This window comes from Vicia villosa, unplaced genomic scaffold (genome assembly GCF_029867415.1).
Source record: "Vicia villosa cultivar HV-30 ecotype Madison, WI unplaced genomic scaffold, Vvil1.0 ctg.001190F_1_1, whole genome shotgun sequence".
Taxonomy (NCBI): domain Eukaryota; kingdom Viridiplantae; phylum Streptophyta; class Magnoliopsida; order Fabales; family Fabaceae; genus Vicia; species Vicia villosa.
Genome location: NW_026705527.1, coordinates 605,768 through 627,704, shown reverse-complemented (window position 1 = coordinate 627,704; position 21,937 = coordinate 605,768). Strand labels below are relative to the sequence as shown.

General features: G+C 35.8%; 4 protein-coding genes across 4 annotated transcripts; 2 read left to right on the top strand and 2 right to left on the bottom strand.

Annotated features, from left to right (window-relative positions):
* Positions 1-508: 508 nt before the first annotated feature.
* Positions 509-1,581, top strand: LOC131633942 (uncharacterized). The gene is made up of 5 exons (XM_058904620.1): positions 509-761; positions 843-1,013; positions 1,110-1,151; positions 1,234-1,293; positions 1,409-1,581. Exons 1-5 carry the CDS (start codon positions 597-599, stop codon positions 1,553-1,555), a joined length of 585 nt encoding a protein of 194 aa, XP_058760603.1. The 5' UTR covers positions 509-596; the 3' UTR covers positions 1,556-1,581.
* A 2,364-nt stretch (positions 1,582-3,945) lies between these two features.
* Positions 3,946-9,205, top strand: LOC131633940 (uncharacterized). Its single transcript, XM_058904619.1, has 8 exons — positions 3,946-4,444; positions 4,531-4,972; positions 5,058-5,974; positions 6,064-6,399; positions 6,532-7,266; positions 7,369-7,587; positions 7,687-8,544; positions 8,628-9,205. Exons 1-8 carry the CDS (start codon positions 3,946-3,948, stop codon positions 9,203-9,205), a joined length of 4,584 nt encoding a protein of 1,527 aa, XP_058760602.1.
* Positions 9,206-9,460: 255 nt separating this feature from the next.
* Positions 9,461-10,141, bottom strand: LOC131633939 (uncharacterized). Its single transcript, XM_058904618.1, has 3 exons — positions 10,016-10,141; positions 9,791-9,908; positions 9,461-9,706 (listed from the first exon to the last, which is right to left on the bottom strand). The coding sequence occupies exons 1-3, from the start codon at positions 10,051-10,053 to the stop codon at positions 9,461-9,463; spliced, it is 402 nt and encodes a 133-aa protein (XP_058760601.1). The 5' UTR covers positions 10,054-10,141.
* Positions 10,142-10,831: 690 nt separating this feature from the next.
* On the bottom strand, positions 10,832-11,374 carry LOC131633914 (uncharacterized). The gene is made up of 2 exons (XM_058904585.1): positions 11,290-11,374; positions 10,832-11,201 (listed from the first exon to the last, which is right to left on the bottom strand). Exons 1-2 carry the CDS (start codon positions 11,371-11,373, stop codon positions 10,944-10,946), a joined length of 342 nt encoding a protein of 113 aa, XP_058760568.1. The 5' UTR covers position 11,374; the 3' UTR covers positions 10,832-10,943.
* Between the last annotated feature and the right edge of the window lie 10,563 nt (positions 11,375-21,937).

Here is a 21,937-nt window from a genome sequence, read left to right as displayed (position 1 = left end):
ACAATGTGAGCCTTTTATGTGTTGATGCTGATTTTCCGATCATGAAAGACTTTATTGATAGGTATGTTGATAGTGTCATCCATTTTATGCAATTATTTTTTCATGTATGAATTTGAAAATGATCCATGCTCTGCAGAATGCCTGAGGAGAGCAAGGTAACCCTGTCTGACCAACTTGGAGGGAATTCCCAATATTCCTCCCAAAGTTCTGAAAATCAACAGCTCACTCCTGTCCAAAAATTGTTCTCAAAGGCTGTTGTTTTGCCTATTGCTGAGATTATTCAACTTACGGATGTATGTCTTTCTATTTTCCTATATTATCGTAATTATAACCTCATTGTTTAGTGTGTCACATGTTTCTGATTTTGGCGGCTATTTGTCCAGGTTACATTTTGCGCTACTGTCGCTACAACAAAATTATTAGTAGCATCTCCGTTTGGATGGTTCTATCGTGCCTGCCATATGTGTCAATCTATAGCGCGCGGGGACAGCCCCCCCTTTGAGTGTGAATCTGGTCATGAAACCATGGCTGAAGTCCTTAGGTTTTAGTTGTTCTCACCTAATAGATGTTGTTTCTGTCATGTTTTTGATGTTTCTATGTTGTCGGCTTTTTTAACGGAACGACTTCTTATGATGTTCAGGTATAAGATTGAAATTGAGGTTACTCACGGGGGCCAAAGCTGCAATTTTGTCTTCTGGAACAGAGAATGTGAAATGCTGTTGGGTTTATCTGCATCGCAACTTCGTAACACTATGATTCAGGTTATATTTTTATTGTGCAGACGAATTAGAATGTACTTTTCAATACTCTGTGTACACTAATATGGCCAGTTGTTTAAATAGGCTGGAATTACTGATCCATTGGACTTTCCGTTAGCACTTGATCAGTTGTTGAAGTTGGAAATGGCTATGAAGGTTAAGTGGCATCCACGCTGGAAGAACTGTTCCGTCGTTATGATTATAAAAAATGATCCTATTATCCAGCAACTTAAGGAAAAATGGGGAACAGATGAGGTCAGCTCTAATAAACTGACATTTGTTTTATAAAAGAGGACTTCATATTATAACAATTTTTGGCCTGATTTTGTTTTTCTTTGGTAAATTCTCAAGGAACCTATTCCAATCCAAACTGTCGTACCTGATACTCTGGAGGTAGAAATTTTAAACTGTGTATGCATTTTTTTGCTTTTCCTGTGATTATGTTATATTGAAAACTGTGTTTAACAATATATAGATTAAAGAGAGTGTTGATGAAGCTAAAACAGATGCCAATGAAGACTGTGAATTGGTTACAGTAAGTCTCACTGCAACACACTTACCTACTTACATTTAGATCAATATTACTAACACTTACCGACTTACATTTATATCACTATTCCTAACTAATAGTCTTCATCGTGGCATTGCAGGACCTGGAAATTACATCTGAACACAAGCCGGATGCTGTTACACCTGGTGGTAAGAGACATCTTCCTGCTGCATCAAGTGAATCTATTGATGGGGAACTGTCATCAAACAAGCTGAAGAAGATAATTAAAATGGAGAAGATTGATTAGGAATATTTTTATTTTGTGTGTGTTTTGCTTAGGTGTTTGTTATAAAAACTGAATGTTAGTTTCCTTTGCTTTTAATCATGTGTGTGATTTCATTTTCTGTAATAATTAGTGCATGAATACTGGCTATGTGCTTCTGTTATGTTCAATTTGATTTAAGAATTATCAATGGTTTCTTTGGCTTATTATATTCAAATGATTCAAATTGAACTACATATTATATATACTATTATTAATTATTTTGATTCTTTTTGATCATATATCAAACATTCCATTTTAACTATACCTCTTATAACGCGGTGCTCCTTTTTTATTATTTTTAATGTTAGTTACAATAATGATGTTGCAAAGAACGGTTTGTTTGGATTAGCAGAATTTAAGTTTTCTGTCATTGCATTGTAAACTAAAACATGGATTGTGTCTCACAAACAAACACCAGGACTTTTAACATTTGACTATGTTAACTATCAATAAATAATTTTATGTCTGATCTTACTATAATGTTGATACAATATTATGGGACAGATTTCATTTTAACTAACAGCATATCAGAGTGGATTAATAGAATATAATAGGAGAACTTAAAAAATTTGTCCTGAAAACGATTATAGATTAGATCTTCCAGTGGTCACAATATTACTGTGTTCACATTTTGGATAAAGTGCTTACAAAATAACATGTAGCAGAATATATATAACACAATGTACCAAAATAACATTCCCAACATATAATGTAACCATTAAAATTCGGGTATAGTACGCGGTTTGCAAATAGCAGCAGTTTCTTCATTGTCTTTCAACCTTCACATAGATATACGGAGAGAATCGCAGCATACTCCACGCTATTGTATCCCCATTACGCAGGTTAAGAGATTTGGCGAATTCGTACCATCCCAGGGCCATGTACTTTTCATATGGCTGGGGTATTCCTTTTCTGTTAGCTTTGTGAACCTGACAGGTAACAATGTTCTTCGTCCTCACATCCAGCAGGTTGATTTCATCTTGAAAGCGACGGAGGCATCTTTTGGCGATTTCCTTAGGGAAATGCTGCATACAAGAAATAAGGTAACTATTAACGATATATACTATTTACATTTTCAATAACATGCTGCAAATATTCAAATATCTCCTTACCATTACATTCTGCTGTGTAGATTTAGCATTTGTAACATGGGTGTTCCAGAAAAATTTTTGAGCCCCTGTAGAACTGTCTACAGTAATGTCTGTACCGACCTTTGCTTTTTTCACCACTTTACCCTTTTGTTTCTTACCCTCTTTTGATCCACTTGGTTCACCAACTTCAGAAACTTTGATTTCATTTGTGTCAATGTCTGTTGATTCCTCTTTTATCTTTACAGGTCCTGCATTGGGATTGCTGTTAACCATTGCGCTATTTTGTGCGACAACATCAACATTCGTCACAACACGATCAGCAGTGACATTGCGCTGTTTATTCCTGCGTTTTCTTTCCACCTTAGGATCGTACCCTGTTTCCTTTACCAAATCTTCTATGATTTCCATTGCCTGATCATCGCTGTTCCAACATCAAATATGGATTAAAAACAAACCGCATATGAAGCATTCTTTACTAAGCAATAGTCATATGCCGAGCAACGACGGGATATGAAATCCAACAATAAAAACCAACAATAGTCATTCAGTCACATTTGATTTCTTGACAAATACCACACATAATACAACATTGCGCTATATTGATACTACACCCATCACTAAATGTTGTTAAGTGTTATTACCACACTACCATATTTTGTATACCGGTATACCCTATTTTCTACCGCAAAGCAATGGTGAAATAAAATTATCTACTCATACCTGAAATCATTTTCATCATCAGAGGGAATACGCACAGAAGGACCACCGTGTGAAGATGCCATTGTCGGAACCCTAACCGCAGGCAGTTGCAATGCTAAACTTCTATTCAGTGCAATAGGAAACAAGTACTTGGTACATGCAGAAAGTGGGTTAACTGTTCAGTTTCTATTTACTTATAATATTAGTTTTGACTTAAAGTCTTTTTAAAAGAGTAACACATCCATCAAATAAAATATTATAAATAACCTGTATAGATTAAATTAAATACATTTAACACACACAACAGTTATAAGGGAGGGATAAGTAGTAATTTAAATCTATAACCATCATTCTATTCATATTCAGTTCCAATTTCATATATATTCAAGTATCAAAGAAAAATTAAAATCAATACTGCATTCATGACATTTGAACCCACCAATTCCCCTTCAATTAGAAACTGTAAACTTTTAGTATTCAAAATCATGAAGTAGCATGCTATACATCTCATATTGTGTGCATAAATCTATACAAATCAATCTTATTTGTAGTATTATTATTCATCCTACTTTTGTGTTTGTGATGGAAACAGATGTTGTTAAAAACACTGCTCCTCAAACATCCATTGCAAGAAAGAGGAGAAAGCTTATTCTTAAAGCAAAGAGGGATTATCGAAACCGTGTCAGATCAAGCAACCTCACTTCCCATTTAAATCATAATTTTACATCTTCTGTAACATATGAAACCACTATTGAAACGGCTATGGCTAGAAAGAGAAGGAAAATAATCTTGGATAACAGAAAAAGATTGAGAAATTTGTTCAATACTGAAGTTAGTAGGGTTCAAAATACGAACAACATTGTTAGTCAAAGTCAGAACATGGATCATGCATCTACTTCAAATTATAATATGTCAAGTCAGTCCATGGATCATCCATCTACCTCAAATCATAATGTGTCTGTTGAATCTCATTATGAAGACAATGATGACTCCAACTCTGACAATAATTTAAATTCTTCTAGTAGTTCCAGTTCTGACGAAGATTCAGACCCGGCACAATTACAGGAGGCCCATCTTCAAGGTATTTCCATATCATACACTGATAACCAAATGATGTACACTTCTTCTGTTGATAGACATATTCAGAATTGTGGTTTCTTTTTTCAGAATATTACGATATTGGCGACCAAAGTTATGAATGCGCACACTGCCAAGCATGTATGTGGTACCAAGAAAAAGTGAATAGACACAAAATTACAGCAACTCCTCGCTTTTATCGTTGTTGCCGTGGAGGAAAAATTGTTCTTCCGTTCCTTGAGCAACCTCCACAGGTGTTGCAAGATCTTCTATTTAATAACACATATTCAGATAGTAAAAACTACCAGGCTAACATACGAACATACAACGCAATGTTCTCATTCACTTCCCCTGGAATGAAGTTCGACACAACATATTCTAAAAGAGGTGGACCCCCTACTTTGAGACTGCAGGGTCAGACCTGTCATCGAATTGGTACACTGCTGCCAGAAACAGGGCAACCTCCGCAATATGCTCAATTATACATCTATGACACGGACAATGAAGTTGAACACAAAATAAAATGTTTCAAGTAAGCATGCTCAGACATAATTACACAATTGTTTTATACAAAAATTATGTTAAACTATTTATTCATGGCTGCGAAAAATAAACAGGGACAACAAAGGCATCGAGCGACCGGTTGTCAAAAAGCTCAAGATGATGTTAGATCAGCACAATGTTCATGCCAAAGCTTTTAGAATGGCAAGGGATGTTTTAAGGACAAATTCTTTCACAGATTTAAAACTCAGGCTTATTTCTGATAGATCCGAAGATGCCCGTGTTTACAACAAACCTACTGTCTCAGAAGTGGCTGCACTCATTGTGGGAGACATTGATTCTGCTGATAAAAGGGACATCTTAATTCAGCGCCGCAATGGTGGTTTGCAACGAATAGATGAGTTTCACCCAGCATATTTGGCTTATCAGTATCCTCTTATATTTCCTTATGGGGAAGATGGTTACAGGAAAAATATAATGCACAGATATCGCCATGAAACTGAGGTCACTAAGAGAAACCGTCAAAGCATTAAGGATTGGTTTTCTTACCGGTTACAACAACGTCGCAAAGAGGCAAAAACACTACTTTACTCAAGACGCCTATTTCAACAATTCTTAGTCGACGGCTATGCTATGATGGAACCCGAACGACTGAATTGGTTGAGAGATAATCAGTCGAAATTAAGAGTGGGCAAATATAATAATTTGGCCGCTCAAACTGATTGCGATACAAGAAATGAACACCAAAAGCGAGGAAAACGAGTTGTTCTGCCATCAACATTTGTTGGTAGCAAGAGATATATGGATCAACTATATTTTGACGGTATGGCCATTTCAAGTCAATTGGGATTCCCTGATTTATTTGTTACTTTTACCTGCAACCCAAATTGGCCTGAAATTAAAAGAGCATTGTCAGGCACAGGTCTACAACCCCATGATAGGCCAGATATCATTTCAAAAGTTTTCAAAATAAAGTTTGATACCCTCATGGATGATATTACAAAACACCATGTCGTGGGAAAAGTGATTGCATGTAAGTTGTTTCATTTAATTATACTACTTTTCAATCATGTGTCTGTGTAGTACCAAAATATTACATCGAACTAACTTTCAATTTAATAGATATGTACACCATCGAATTCCAAAAGCGCGGATTGCCACATGCTCACATCTTGATATTCCTACACCCTAAGAGCAAATACCCAACACCATCTGACATAGACAAGATCATTTCTGCTGAAATTCCCGACCCGACTGTTCATCCCAATTTATACAAATTGGTTAGGGCACATATGATGCATGGACCCTGTGGGCTTGCTCGCGTGACCTCACAATGTATGAAGAATGGACGATGTTCTAAATACTACCCCAAAAAGTTTATTGAAGACACTATTGTTGATGCAGAGGGATATCCGCTGTATAGGAGAAGATCAAAAACCTTCACTATTGAAAAAAATGGTATCACCTTGGACAACAGACATGTGGTTCCATATAATACCAGATTTCTTATGAAATACCAGGCACATATAAACATGGAATGGTGTAATCAGAGTACTTCCATAAAATATCTTTTCAAATATATCAATAAAGGCTATGACAGAATAACAGCAGCAGTTTCAACAAATAGCAATCAACCTGTTGATGAGATCCAACAATATCTCGACTGCAGGTATGTCTCACCCAGTGAAGCATGCTGGCGCATTTACTCTTACAATATTCATGGCAGAAAACCAGCTGTGGAACGTATGTTCTATCATTTGGTTGGGGAGAAACCTATATACTATACAGATTATGCACGCATGGAAAATGTGCTGGAAACTGCAAGTGTGACTGAATCAATGTTTACTGCATGGCTGGTAGCAAATGCTAAATATGAAGAGGCACAAACATTAACTTATGGTCAGTTTGTCTCAAAGTTTGTTTACCACAAAAAAAAGAGAGAATGGAAACCGCGGAAAAAAGGCTTCACCATTGGACGTCTCATATGGGTTCCGCCAACAACTGGTGAACTGTTTTACCTGCGCATGATGTTGACGGTGGCAAAAGGACCAACAACATATGAGGAAATCAGGACCGTGGATAACATTCAGTATGATACATTCAGAGATGCATGCTTTGCAATGGGATTTCTTGAAGACGACAAAGAATACATAGCTGCTATAAAGGAGGCAAGTCATTGGGGGACTGGTCATTTTCTTCGAAAACTGTTTGTTATCATGCTTTTGTCTGGTGCTGTTAATCGCCCTGCACATGTTTGGGAACAAACTTGGCTCCTATTATCTGATGGTGTCTTACATACACAAAGAGCACTGGCTGCTAATCCAGGTTTGTTAGACATAATAAAATAGCAAACAAAACAATTTGTTAATAACAAGCTACAGATGACTTACCAACAGTATTATAACTCAATTTCTCATATCAATGCAGAATTGGACCTCACACAAGAAGAGTTGCAAAATTTGACTTTAATAGAAATTGAGAAACTGCTTCAGGCAAATAGAAGGACACTAAAGGATTTTAGTCCTATTCCATATCCGGATGCTTATGTTCTTGAACAGTTGGGAAACAGGCTCATATATGATGAGCGTAATTATGATACAGCATCAATGAACTCAGAATTTGAAAATTTGTTTGCTGCTCTTACAGGTAACTATTGCGTCAATTAAATTCATTTTATTTTACGCTTTGAAATTCTATGAATCAATTATTCTAACACCGTTCTACAATCAATATTATGTTCCTAAGATGAGCAAAGAAGTATTTATGAAAAAATCATCCACGCTGTGGAGTCTCAAAAACCTGCGGTTTTCTTCCTTCATGGTTATGGTGGTACCGGAAAAACATATATGTGGAGAACACTCGCAGCTGCGTTAAGATCAAAACACGATATATGTTTAACTGTTGCAACTAGCGGTATAGCATCATTGTTACTTCCAGGAGGTAGAACTGCACATTCAAAGTTCAGGATACCGGTACCAACTATGGACAATTCTACTTGCAAGGTTGAATTCAACGATGATGTCGCAGACATGTTACGACAGACAAAGCTTATAATATGGGATGAGGCACCAATGGCGCATAAGTATGCAATAGAATCGCTTGACAGAACTTTGAAAGATGTTATGAGTGCAGACAAAAATTCAACTGATGTATTCGGTGGAAAGGTTGTTGTTTTCGGGGGCGATTTCAGACAGATTTTACCTGTCGTCCCCAGAGGCAGTCTTTCCGATATTGTACACTGTGCCGTAAATGCATCTTACATATGGCATTCAGTTGAGGTATTAACATTGACAAGAAACATGCGGCTACGAACAGGATCGACACAGACTGACAAAAATGAGATAGCACAGTTTTCAGATTGGCTTTTAAGAATAGGAGAGGGCCAAATATCTGAGCCTAATGACGGCACCGCCGAAATCAACATACCACCTGATATTCTGATAACAGAATTTGATGATCCAATCGTGGCCATTGTCAATAGCACATACCCTGATTTCATAAATAATTTCCAATGTGTAGATTACCTTAAAAGTCGAGCGATACTTGCTTCTACACTGCAGATTGTTGATCAGATCAATGACCATATACTTAGCTTGATGCCAGGTTAAGCAACAAAAATATATAATTTAATGGATTATATTAATCTAATTTTTGCTTTTACTAATTCTGTTTGGTCAACAATGTAGGAGAGATTCGTGACTACTACAACGCAAATTCAGTTGACAAGTCTGAGATTCATGACCCAGCAGTAGTTGATATCCTCACACCAGAATTTCTAAGTTCCCTCCGAACATCAGGATTGCCAAACCATCACTTAAAACTAAAGGTTGGGACACCTATAATGCTCATGAGAAATATAGATCAGGCTGAAGGTTTATGTAACGGCACAAGGCTGTGTATAACAAAGATGGCAGCCCATGTACTGGAGGCTTCAATAATGGGTGGTAAAGGTATGGGAAATTTGGTTTACATACCTCGAATGGACATGTCACCATCCCAATCACCATGGCCATTCAAACTGAATAGGAGACAGTTCCCTATTATAGTTTCCTATTCTATGACAATTAACAAATCACAGGGACAGTCATTGGATAACGTTGGTTTGTACTTACCGAAAGATGTATTCACACATGGCCAGATTTATGTCGCATTGTCAAGAGTAACAACAAAAAAGGGAATCAAAATACTGATACATGATGAAGAAAAGAAATTCAGGGAGAAAACTACAAATGTTGTGTATAAAGAAGTTTTTAACAATGTCTAAGTTTTTAGAATTGATCAGAGTAAATCTGTAACAGCGGTAATCTATATTAATAACAGCATATTAGTATTGCAAGTAACTGCTGTAATATATATTACTAACAGCATATTAGCAATGTAAGTAACAGAAATAATATATATATAGCATAACATCTAAATACCAAAATCTTATATATTAATATAAAGGTGGACCTAAGTCCACCAGAAAATTACAAAAAGTTAAACACTTAGATATTTATAACAAACTTTGACATCATTGTCAATATTTCAACATTGTTACAAGTATCTCCTTGCTGATGGGATCCTTAACGCTGAAGCCCATAGAGTCTCCATCAAGCAGGCACCTTTCCTTGGCAAATTTGTACCAACCACGCCCTAAGAACATCTGACCCTTTTCGGTATGATGAACTTCACATTCATACCTGACTTCCCTTTCCCAGTCAACCAAATCTACAAACCTTGCTCCATGGAGCCAGCGACTTGCCACAACATGCTCAGGAATTTCCTGCAATATTGATATAAAACAACATTAGATAATCCCATTAACTGTTAGGGAAAGACAATAAGCTTAAAACGAATAATAACTTACAAGAAGACATGACTGAGCCATCTTCCCGTTGGACACATCTTGCTTCCAGATACAATATTGTAACTTAGCAGGCTGTTCTACATGGCAACTAAAATCGTCAACAACAGGTTCATGGCATCTGGAACATTATACAAACAGACAACATGGTCAATAAATAAATGTGTTATCAAACATTCTAAATTAAAACATAAAACGTATACTCAACATAAGCTAATTCAAACATACACAGAGTTATCAGAGGTGACAGCTTTCCCCACAGCCATTTGGTTGACCGAGTTTTCTTCACCTGCATGCAACCATATATAACTTTTAAATACAATATGTAACAGAGCAAACTTTCAAATGATGTGTTAAGCTTTACCTCTCACTGCTTGATCAACTCTTCCTTCCATCTTTTCAGAAATTCGCAGCTTACACTGTTGATTGCAGAGTAATGATGAATGCTTTAGTGTTTAGTGCTATCAAACTATCTGCACATTACTTATATAACACTCTAAATGGACTCTTCACATACCTGCTACTTTTCCACCGCCCAATAGAAATCAATGCAATTGTTCAATTAGTCTTCTTTGCATTTACATCACTTCAAAACAGTTTTCGTTTTATTTATATGCCTCACGAAAAACAATAACTGCCCATAACCCAATTGATCTTTCACATCCCAATATAATATAACACATTACAACTATTTTATAACCATTTAATATTATCATACTACTCTTTAACATATACTATTAAATTGAATTTTCAACTATTCATATGTCCATTGTTGTGTGTTTACCTATTAGATTTAATAGCCTACCATTTACAGGAGCCATACCCAAACTTATACCAACAATAATGAAATTAGGTTCCCTATTCTGATCAAGTTTGATAGATATCCTGTTCAATACTTATAATAAACAATACTTAATTTTAAAACAGAATGGTAATCAATTTTGCATAAAAACCATGGCAGATTCGGCTCAGTCCATGAAACTTACAGCCAAAATTGATAATATTTAATTTAAAACCATACATAGTGCCATAATTGTTAATCTTGGTTCACATCCACCATTACAAAAAAAAACAAAACCATAAATCCCATACAAACCAAACTGCTAAAAAACGGCCCTATACATCCACCACAAACATTGCCTAACCAACAGCTCTATCAACGATCACCACTGCGCTCCACTGTTACCATAATATCTAACACCGGCGGGTAATAAATCACAAAGTGCACTTTATCACCTACTTTCAGTTCCGCTGCCCTTACATAGTCAAACCATTCTCCATACAAATATGTTTCATTTTTTTTTGGCCTCTTCTTCACATTGCACTCATATGGGTACCCGTTGTCCACATCATTGAGGGTAATCTCTGACATTCCAGCAAGCCCACATTTCTCTACTATTTCTGCAGGAATATACTGCACTCATTGACATACAATATCAGTTACATTACATCTCTGTATAACACCAGTGTGCCAACAACTATAGACTTTGAACACTGCTTACCATAACATTTGAGCAAAACTTCTTTACATCATGAACTTCACGAGTCCAGTACGCTTCTTCGAACTCTTCCTGTACAGGACTCATTTCCCTGAAATTAAGACCACATTTACAACACAATGCAAACACAACAGCATCAATATACCTATAACGATAATATATTACCTATCTCTTATAAATAAACTTTACCTCTCACTATTAGAAGATATCATTATGTATTCAATTCCATCTCCATCATCCCTTCAACACAATAACATACAAACTATTTATTAAACTAAGTTGTAACTCATTATTCCGGAAACACATTCAATTTTGTAGAGGTTAAATGGAATTCAATACAAGAAACAAAATTAAACTATAAGATTACCCTTTATTTTCAACAATCCTGGCAGCCTCTACAGAAACTTTACCGGCATCGTCGACACGATTCAATCTTTGATGTTGTTTCTTCCATTCCTCCATAACATCATCATTCTCCTGTGACCCACTCAGTATCCTCTCAACTGTGAGCCGCTTCCATGGAGTTTGCAACTCCAACCTATCGGGTGAACTGGAATCAAAACAACATTGCGACCTCTAAATGGATGAATATCTTATGATAAACTCTGCAAACAACATAAACAGTAACACATGCACATACCTTCTTGGCTGCGACATTTTGTTCTTCACACTTATCACCCAACCCTGCGTTTCTTACACCAACAATGCCAAAGACAGACTCTTTGATTGCTTATGAATCCAACGTTACTTTCATTTTAAATTCCAGCGTTATGTAACAATACCAATAATAGGATTCTTTTTTGGGCCTATTAACAAATTAGGTCTAACAATAAAAATAGGTTTTCTGCACCAAGGCTAGAATTCTAAGGCCCAATAAACTTTATTGTCCTATTAACTTAGATAAATTAACCAACTATAAGGTCCAACAGGTATTTTTAACCTATTTAAAATATTTTACCTTATAATATGAACTTACATGTATATATATATATATATATATATATATATATATATATATATATATATATATATATATATATATATATATATATATATATATATATATATATATATATTTTCCCTATTTTATTAAAGTGCCCTAAAACCCAATGCGCGAGACAGACGGGTACCCGTGCGAACGCACGGGTAAGACACTAGTTAATATCTAAAAACTACTACCAATAACCAATTTTTTCCAAACCCCACGTATCATCCTCTCTATTTTTTTCTTTAATTAATTCATTTCTTTTATCTTTTTCTTTCAAAACTCCACCTCACCACTCTTATTAATATTTAAAATATTATTTATTTAAAATGTTCACATTAAAATTCTTCAATTATGAAAATAATAGAATAATAAATATAACAATATTAATTATTAAATATAATCAATATGTTTATAAAAATAACAAAATAAAGAAGATATAAAAAAATAATAACTTTTATATTACCAAGTTATCAAAATAACTATATTAGAAGGATTGAAACAAATAACTAAATAGATTGATAATAATTAATTAAAATAAAACTATACCCATAAAATAAATTATTCACTGAAAAATAAAATTTAATAAATTGGTAGATGTATCGCGTATAAAATATCGGGATGTTACACATTCTCTCTTCTTCCCCGGCAAACATGGCGAAGTGGATGGATACGTGTTTTCTTATGGTCATCACCGTCGTGGTGGTAATCATGTCCTTTTTCTGTCTGCATAGTCTTGAAAAATGCGGACCTGGGTTGTTTACACTCCCAATCATCTATATGTTATTATTTATAGCATGGGTTATTAATCGTCATTCTTAAAGTTTGTCGTATCTTTTGTTTTCAAATAACGTACCGCTTATTTGTCGTATTGTTCATTATATTATGTAATATTTGTACTGTCGGTATTAAATGTCGTACTATCTGTCGTACTGTTGTTTAATTATTAAGATAATATTTTGTGTGTTTTCTGCCAGTTAAATATTTATTTCACTGTGCATTAAATATTTTTCAAGGTTATTATCGGTAATTTCGTTCGCGTACAATATATTTATTATGTCTGTGTTTTTTTAACCACTCATGTAAATAAATTTTCACCATTAACACAACAAAAAAAAAGAAAAAATTAACTTTAACTGTTGAATTTTCACTTTAACTGTTACGTTAATGCCTGAACAGTCAGTTGACAGTCAAACCCGCTGACAGTGCAATTCTCCGTGTTTTGTACCATCAATCAAATCAATCTTTTGCATTGCAAAATTCCAAGATTTTTGTTCTAGAAGTCTTCTGAACATCACATGAGCAACAGAAACTCAGCACTGCACAAAAATCAGGTACGCTTAACTGTCTCCTACACGAACAGTCCCTAACTAGGGTTTTTGTTTTTTTTCAGGAGAACAAGTTTTTTTGAGACCTCAAATGGATTTCATGGATCTCCATATATCTCAAAGTACCACCATACAAATTTTCAAACTTCAATTCGCTCAGACGCACAGTCAGCAGCTCAAACAGTCAACAGACGACCAGTTTGACCGAAAAGTCAACAGACAGTCAAAAATGAATTTTTTTTGTCAACATCCTTATTTTGTCAAACGATTCATCATTTGATCATTGGTTGATCATAATTCATCAAGGAAAGATCAAAAATCAACAAAACCCCAAGTTTCAAAATTAGGGTTTTCTCCTAAAAAGTCAACTGAACTTTGTCTGACCATAACTCTCTCCTCATTCATCCAAAAAATTCCAACCAAAGCTCATTTTGAAGGAAATTCAATTATCTTTCAAATGCAATTGGTCCCATGGTCATTAGATTCACCATTTGGAAAATACGAGCCAAGACATTACAGGTCATTTTCAAAGTCAACAAAAAGTGATTTTTTGTCAAAGGCCATAACATCAAGATAACTTCTCCAAATGAAAAAAAGTTTCCAAAGTGGCTTGTAGAGGACATCTTGAGGTTTCTAAAAAGTACAAGAACTCCTTCATATGATAAAAATTGAGGGATTTATGCCTTGTTAAAGTTGGCTATTTTTTGGGAAAATACATGAAATCAACATTGATCAAAAGTGTTTTTTTTTCCAAAAGGGGCCAAGTTTACATGATCCAAACATGATTCTAACAATGCTAAGGGCCTCCCACGACCAACCTAATGCCCATAACATTTTATTTCTTTTTGGTTTAATTTTATTACATTTAAGATTAAATTGAAAAGAAATGGTGCAAGATAATGTTATGTAGCTTTGATCTTAAGCATGAGTCACCAAGAATCATTCAAAGCTCTGCTCCAAAGAGATGGTACAGCAGGAGGTTGAAGAAAATCAAGCCATGGTTGCTTGAATTCAAAGCTATATATTATTTAAAAAGTCAAAAATTCAACAAAGCACTTAATGCATGTTAGCTTAAGATTTAAGTCCCTCCATGGCTGATAAATGGAGTAGAACATTTCAGTAGCAAGAGACACGAATTCAGAACCATACTCTTGCTTGTATCACTCTTGTAAACAACTTGAAATATTGGAAAAAATTGAAATTCGAATTTTAATTTTAAGCTCAATTCAACCCAAACTAAATACTCAAACACGTTCCTCAAACATCCCTGAATCTATCCCAATCGTTTTCAGCAAGCAAAACCTCAAAAAACACGCATCTAAAGCTCACGGTTTGTTCAAACCTAAATCCCCTCATATCTGATCATTCATGCATGTTTAACAAGATGTAGACATATATTTGAGTTTAGTTTATTGTTCTGATCGTTTCTGGATAGTTAATTGAAGTTTGGTCACGTATCCATGAAGATACCATTTTAGGGTTCTTCAACTCTATTTTGGGGTTTTTCGTTAGAGGCAAAATTAGACAAAAATAATGGCATGATTGAATTCAGTGGATCATGACGAATAGAATGGACAGGTCGCGAAATTTTTTTGTGCATGTTTACCCCTATTCGCTATTTTGCAGGGATGAAGTTCATCTATTACAGCGTTTTTTTGGCAAAAACGCTGTTAAAAGTGAAGGCTGGAGGTTGAAGACGAAGGCGTGGCGCCATCTGATTGGCCAGTTTGAAAAACGCGCGTTTTGTTTTATCCTTGGATCTGATGCTTCGCTGACTAGGCTATTTCCATGTGCCACGCATCTATGACCATCAGATCATTCTGATTCTCTCATCTAACGTTCCTTGTCTTACAGGTTCACCATAGACCCTAGGGGTTTGCCACACTGAATCATATAAATTAGTATTTTCTTAATTAATTTGTTTTTTTTGCATAATTAATTAAAAATACCTTCAAAAATCCAAAAATAATTTTAATTTCACTTTTAGGTTTATAAAATAATCTATTAATTTTTGACATAAAAATATTTTATTTTTCTTAATAATTAAAATATTTTGTCTAACTAATTAGTATATATTTATATATTTGCTTTTTAATTATTTCAACCAATCAAAAAAATCAGAAAAAATTGTTCTTTTTTATTAAATTTAGTTTATATATTATAGACTAATTTTGTACATATGTAGAATATTTTTCTCTTTAAGTTTTAATTATTTGTATAATTGTTTATATAATTATATGTTAATTTAACTTATTAATTTTCAAAACAACTTCAAAAAATCAAAAATAAAAATTAGTTTTTATTTTAAAATTAATTAACAAGCAATATGAACATATTTTAGACTTAATTTTTTAGGTTTAAATTTTATTTCTAATGCATAGCATTTTAATTAAATTAATTATGCATTAATTCTAATTAAAATCAACCATCCAAAAAACCAAAAATATTTCTTTTATCTTATTGCAATTTAAATTCCTAGATAAAGTGTATAGGTTGTCAAATTCATGTAAATAGCGTAGTTTACATTTCCCGCACAATCGATGTAATAGCGTAGATTTACTTTCCGCATTTTACATTCCCGCATTTTAATTCCAGTACATATAAAACTGCGTGTATGTCAAAGATAAAAACCGAAGCGTTAGATCACTAACTTCAAAGACAAAAATATCTGAATCAAAACACAATCACACTTGCACCTCTTAGGGTAATCCCTCTGTTACTCTTTTCAAAATCCAAATTCTACTGTTTCAAATACAAAATCGAACCTTTGTTTAATTCCGGTAAAAGGAGAATTTTCTAAAGGAAATAGGAAAGGACCTTATAAACTTAGGGGAGACCTCCTAATTGCTTGCTCAAATCAAAACAAACAAATGTCTCACATCTTCATTCTTTTTCAAAACAAAACTTTCAAAAAAAAGACAACATTTTGTATATATCCAAACAAGGATCATTACGAAATTAAAGATCTTTTTTTCAAAACATCTTTCGAAAGATAAAACACTTTGTATACATCCGCACAAGGATCATTATAAAGTCAATTTACAAAATGAATTTTAAAACCACATACAAGCATTTCAAGGCAAGACAAATGATTCAAAACAAGTGAGCTAAGAAAATAAGAGCCCATGGATAACCATGGATACAAAGGGTGCTAACACCTTCCCTTTGTATAACCTACCCCCTTACCCAAAATCTCTTAAAGGTCTTTTTCTGTTTCTTTTATAAACCTTTCCTTAATTGGATAAAATAAAAGTCGGTGGCGACTCTCTGATTTTCAAAATTCAAAAAGCAAAAGAAGAGTCAGTTCGTATCTCCCACACGAGAGGTAGTAAAAAACCGAGCGCACGACACATATCTTTAGAAATGGACTCCAACCTCAACCAAAAACTCTTTTAGATGCTACCGCGGGTGGTTCGTTGATGTCAAAAACTGCTGCAGAAGCGATTGCTATCATTGATAGAATGGCTTTGAATGATCATCAAGGGCAACACAACCGTAGTGCATTGCAAAGAAAACCGGGAGTTCTTGAATTGAATACTAGTAATGCAATACTTGCTCAAAACAAGTTATTGACACAACAAGTAGAATTGCTCACTCAACAAATATCAAAACTCCCTCAACAAATCAAAGAGATAAATGGGATCCCTTCTAAAAATCAACAGGTGATGTGTTGTGAATTGTGTAGGGGTGACCATCAAACTAGTTTTTGTCCTCCACCGGGTGAAGAGGTGAATTATGTGTCTAATCCTAATCAAGGTTATGGTGGGAGACAACAACAACAACCATACAACAATAACCAAGGTTACCAACAAAGAGGTAATCAAGGTTATCAACAAGGATGGAGGCCGTATGCGGGTCCATCGAACCGTCAAAATCCTTATCAAGGTGGTTACAACCAACAAATTCAACAACCTCAACAAACAAAGCTTTCAATAGAGGACACTCTTAGCCAATTCATGCAATTGCAAATTGCAAGCCAAAAGAGTACGGATGCCGCCATAAAGAACCTTGAAACTCAAGTCGGGCAATTGTCAAAGCAACTTGCCGATCAAAACAAAGGTCCTTTTCTGGCTACTACACAAGAAAATCCTCGTGAGCATTGTAAGTCAATTCTAACTCGTAGAGGTAGAAATATTGATATGGGTGTAAGAGAAATAGTAGAGGAAGAAATTGTAGAAGTTGAAAAAGATAGGGAGATTGAAGTAGAAAAAAATGTTGAGGGTGATTTAGTTGAAAATGAGAAAGAGAAAGAATTAGTGGAAAAAGAAACTCTTGAGAAAGTAGTAGAAAAAGAGAGAAAAAAATTGAGTGTGAGTGAAAAGGGGAAGATGAAAGAGAACTCAATTCATGTGAAGAAATTACCTTACCCTCCCGGTCCGTCAAAGAAAGATGATGAAAAGCACTATGCTCGGTTCTTGGATATATTTAGTAAATTACAAATCAATGTTCCTTTTTCCGAGGCATTAGAGAAAATCCCGATGTATGCAAAATTCATCAAAGACATCATCACCAAAAAGAGAAGATCTTTGGATCCGGAGGTAGTAACGGTGAGTTCTTGTTGTAATGCGTTAATTCAATGCACTACACCGATAAAATCAAATGATCCTGGGCGGGTAACCTTGCCGGTGTCTATAGGCAAAGGTTTGGTGGATACCGGTTCTAGCATTAATTTGATCCCTTTGTCTATGGTGAGAAGGTTAGGAATCAATGACTTGAAGCCGACTCGAATGACGTTATCATTAGCGGATAAATCCACAACTCATCCTCATGGAGTTGCGGAAGACTTGCTTGTTAAGGTTGACAAATTTTGGTTTCCCGTTGATTTTGTCGTCATAGACATGAAAGAAGATCCTGATATACCATTGATTTTAGGAAGGCCTTTCATGAAGACGGCCAGAATGATGATAGACATTGATGGTGGCTTAATGAAATTGCGATACCAAGACGAAGAATTATGTCTTAATCTCTTTGAAGCCATCAAGCATCCTAGTGATGACGATGATTGTTTTAGAATTGATGCCACAGAAAAAGCGATTATGAAAGTGGAGAATGAAATGCACTTGGCTAATCCTCTTGAGAAAACTTTGATGGAAGCTCTTGAAGTGCTTACAAAAGATCAAGAGAAGGAAATTGAAGATTGCTTGAGAAATCTTGAGGCATGTGATGAGATAAATCCTTTTGAAGCTCAAATTGATGAATTAAAAGATGAGCTTGAAGTTGAAGAACCAAAGGTGGAATTGAAAGTGTTACCTTCTCACTTGAAGTATGTGTTTCTTAAGAAGAATGAAAACAAGCCGGTTATCATTAGCAACGCCCTTTCTAAGGGTGAAGAAGAAAAATTACTTGTGGTCCTAGAAAGAAATCAAGAAGCAATGGGATGGACACTTTCCGATCTCAAAGGCATTAGTCCCTCCTTTTGTATGCATAAGATTTTGATGGAGGATGAATTTAAACCGGTGGCTCAACCACAAAGACGTTTGAATCCGGTGATGAAAGAGGTAGTGAGAAAGGAAGTAGTGAAAATGTTAGAAGCCGGGATGATTTATCCGATCTCGGATAGTGCTTGGGTGAGTCCCGTCCATGTAGTGCCTAAGAAGGGTGGAATGACGGTGATTCGAAATGAGAAGAATGAGCTAATTCCTACTCGAACCGTGACGGGATGGAGGATGTGTATCGATTATCGTAGGCTAAATAAAGCTACGAGGAAAGATCATTTTCCCTTACCGTTTATGGATCAAATGCTCGAGAGACTATCCGGTCAACAATTTTATTGTTTCTTAGACGGGTGTTCGGGATACAATCAAATTGTAGTCAATCCCGAGGATCATGAGAAGACCGCTTTCACATGCCCTTTCGGTATTTTTGCTTATCGGCGAATGCCTTTCGGGTTGTGTAATGCACCGGCAACATTTCAACGGTGTATGCAAGCTATCTTTTCCGACTTGATTGAGAAGTGCATCGAAGTGTTTATGGATGACTTCTCGGTTTTTGGGGCTTCATTTGATCTATGTTTGAAAAATCTTGATACCGTGCTAAGTCGTTGTGTGGAGTCAAATTTGGTCCTAAATTGGGAGAAGTGCAACTTCATGGTTACCGAAGGAATTGTGCTCGGCCCTAAGGTTTCTTCAAGAGGCCTTGAGGTGGATAAAGCAAAAATTGAAGTTATAGAGAAGTTGCCTCCTCCATTGAATGTGAAGGGTATCCGAAGTTTTCTAGGACATGCCGGGTTTTATCGAAGATTTATCAAAGATTTCTCCAAAGTTGCAAAGCCATTGAGTAATCTACTCAACAAAGGTACGGAATTTCTTTTCGATGAATCTTGTTTAAATGCTTTCCTAGAGCTTAAAGAAAAGTTGGTCACCACACCCATAATCGTCGCTCCTAATTGGTCCCTTGAGTTTGAACTCATGTGTGATGCGAGTGATTATGAGGTGGGTGCCGTGTTAGGACAAAGAAAGAACAAAATTTTTCATGCTATTCACTATGCGAGCAAAGTTTTAAATGAAGCGCAAGTAAATTACGCAACTACCGAAAAAGAGTTGCTTGCTATTGTGTTTGCATTAGAGAAATTTCGTTCTTACTTGATTGGTTCCAAAATTGTGTGTTATATTGACCATGCAGCTATCAAATACTTGCTCACTAAGTCGGACTCAAAACAAAGGCTGATTAGGTGGATTCTCTTGCTTCAAGAGTTTGATCTTGAAGTAAGAGACAAAAAAGGGTCTGAAAATGTGGTAGCTGACCACTTATCTCGGTTGGTGAATACCGAGGTAACACAATTTGAAAGTGAGGTCAAAGAGGAATTTCCTTATGAGAAGCTGTTTATGGTTCAAGAAGTTAGACCCTGGTTTGCTGACATGGCTAACCATAAAGCTACCGGGTGGATACCGGAAGATCTTACTTGGAACCAAAAACGGAAGTTCTTATCCGATGCTAATTTTTACGTTTGGGATGAGCCTTATCTTTTCAAATTGAATAGTGACAATCTCTTAAGGTGATGTGTTACTAGTGAGGAATCTCAAAGTATTTTGTGGCATTGTCATAATTCACCATATGGTGGTCACTACAATGGATTACGTACGGCAACTAAAGCCCTTCAGGCGGGTTTTTGGTGGCCTACGTTGTTTAAAGATGCCTATCGTTATGTGTCGAGTTGTGACAGTTGTCAGCGGAGTGGTGGAATTGGTCGGCGAGATGAAATGCCCCTACAAAGCTTCCTAGAGGTGGAAGTGTTTGATTGTTGGGGAATTGATTTCGTCGGTCCATTTCCATCCTCATTTGCCAATGAATACATTTTGGTCGCTGTGGACTATGTGTCTAAGTGGGTGGAAGCAATTGCTTCACCAAAAGCTGACGGTAAGACCGTAATCAATTTTTTGAAAAAGAACATTTTTTCGCATTTCGGTACACCAAGGGTGTTGGTGAGTGATGGCGGATCACATTTTTGCAATGCTCCGCTTGAAAAAGTGTTGAAGCAATATGGAGTTAAGCACAAGGTTGCTACTCCATACCATCCGCAAACCAATGGCCAAGCTGAGGTTTCAAACCGTGAGATTAAAATGATCCTTGAGAAAACCGTGTCTAATTCGCGAAAGGAGGTCTCAAAAGCTTGACGACGCGTTGTGGGTGTATCGTACCGCCTATAAGGCTCCAATTGGTTTAACTCCATTTCAAATGGTTTATGGTAAAACTTGCCATTTACCAGTTGAGATGGAGCACAAAGCCTTTTGGGCGTTGAAACTTTTAAATTTTGATCCGAATTTGGCCGGTGAAAAAAGGAAAGTTCAAATTCATGAGTTGGATGAATTGAGACTAAATGCTTACAATTCTAACAAAATTTACAAGGAAAAGGTCAAATTTTATCATGATAGCAAAATCCGGCAAAAAGATTTCCAAGTTGGTCAAATGGTGCTTCTATTCAATTCCCGTTTGAGACTTTTTCCGGGAAAGTTGAAGTCAAAATGGTCTGGACCGTTTTTGGTCAAGGAAGTGAAGCACTTTGGAGCAATTGTGTTAGAAGACCCAAAATCAAAAGAAATGTGGATTGTTAACGGGCAAAGATTGAAAGTGTACCGTGGGTGCGAGTTCAATAGAGAAACAAGTGTGCTTGCTCTTAGTGATCCTTGATCACTTATAGCCGTCGAGCTGACCGACGTTAAACAAAGCGCTAGTCGGGAGGCACCCTGGCATTATGTTTAGCAGGCAAAGGAAGCGATCCAAGTCTCAAAAGGATGCAACTGCAGCTGGTAGTTCAAATCCTTCGCCGAGAGCTTTCGATGCATCGCGTTTCTATAGTGCTATCCACCAGGACCGTATGCCCATGCTGGAAAAGAAAAAG

What these genes read in the sequence shown, in the direction of transcription:
- LOC131633942 (XM_058904620.1), top strand. Translation starts at nt 597, where the DNA reads ATGTTGTCGGCTTTTTTAACGGAACGACTTCTTATGATGTTCAGGTAT. An exon ending in AAAAATGGGGAACAGATGAG is followed by an intron (nt 1,014 to 1,109) that starts GTCAGCTCTAAT and finishes TAAATTCTCAAG; the next exon opens with GAACCTATTCCAATCCAAAC. An exon ending in AAGACTGTGAATTGGTTACA is followed by an intron (nt 1,294 to 1,408) that starts GTAAGTCTCACT and finishes GTGGCATTGCAG; the next exon opens with GACCTGGAAATTACATCTGA.
- LOC131633940 (XM_058904619.1), top strand. Translation starts at nt 3,946, where the DNA reads ATGGAAACAGATGTTGTTAAAAACACTGCTCCTCAAACATCCATTGCA. An exon ending in ACAGGAGGCCCATCTTCAAG is followed by an intron (nt 4,445 to 4,530) that starts GTATTTCCATAT and finishes TTCTTTTTTCAG; the next exon opens with AATATTACGATATTGGCGAC. An exon ending in AGCACTGGCTGCTAATCCAG is followed by an intron (nt 7,267 to 7,368) that starts GTTTGTTAGACA and finishes ATATCAATGCAG; the next exon opens with AATTGGACCTCACACAAGAA.
- LOC131633939 (XM_058904618.1), bottom strand. Translation starts at nt 10,053, where the DNA reads ATGGCTGTGGGGAAAGCTGTCACCTCTGATAACTCTGT. An exon ending in GTCACCTCTGATAACTCTGT is followed by an intron (nt 9,909 to 10,015) that starts GTATGTTTGAAT and finishes ATAATGTTCCAG; the next exon opens with ATGCCATGAACCTGTTGTTG. An exon ending in TGGCTCAGTCATGTCTTCTT is followed by an intron (nt 9,707 to 9,790) that starts GTAAGTTATTAT and finishes TCAATATTGCAG; the next exon opens with GAAATTCCTGAGCATGTTGT.
- LOC131633914 (XM_058904585.1), bottom strand. Translation starts at nt 11,373, where the DNA reads ATGAGTCCTGTACAGGAAGAGTTCGAAGAAGCGTACTGGACTCGTGAA. An exon ending in AGTTTTGCTCAAATGTTATG is followed by an intron (nt 11,202 to 11,289) that starts GTAAGCAGTGTT and finishes CAATGAGTGCAG; the next exon opens with TATATTCCTGCAGAAATAGT.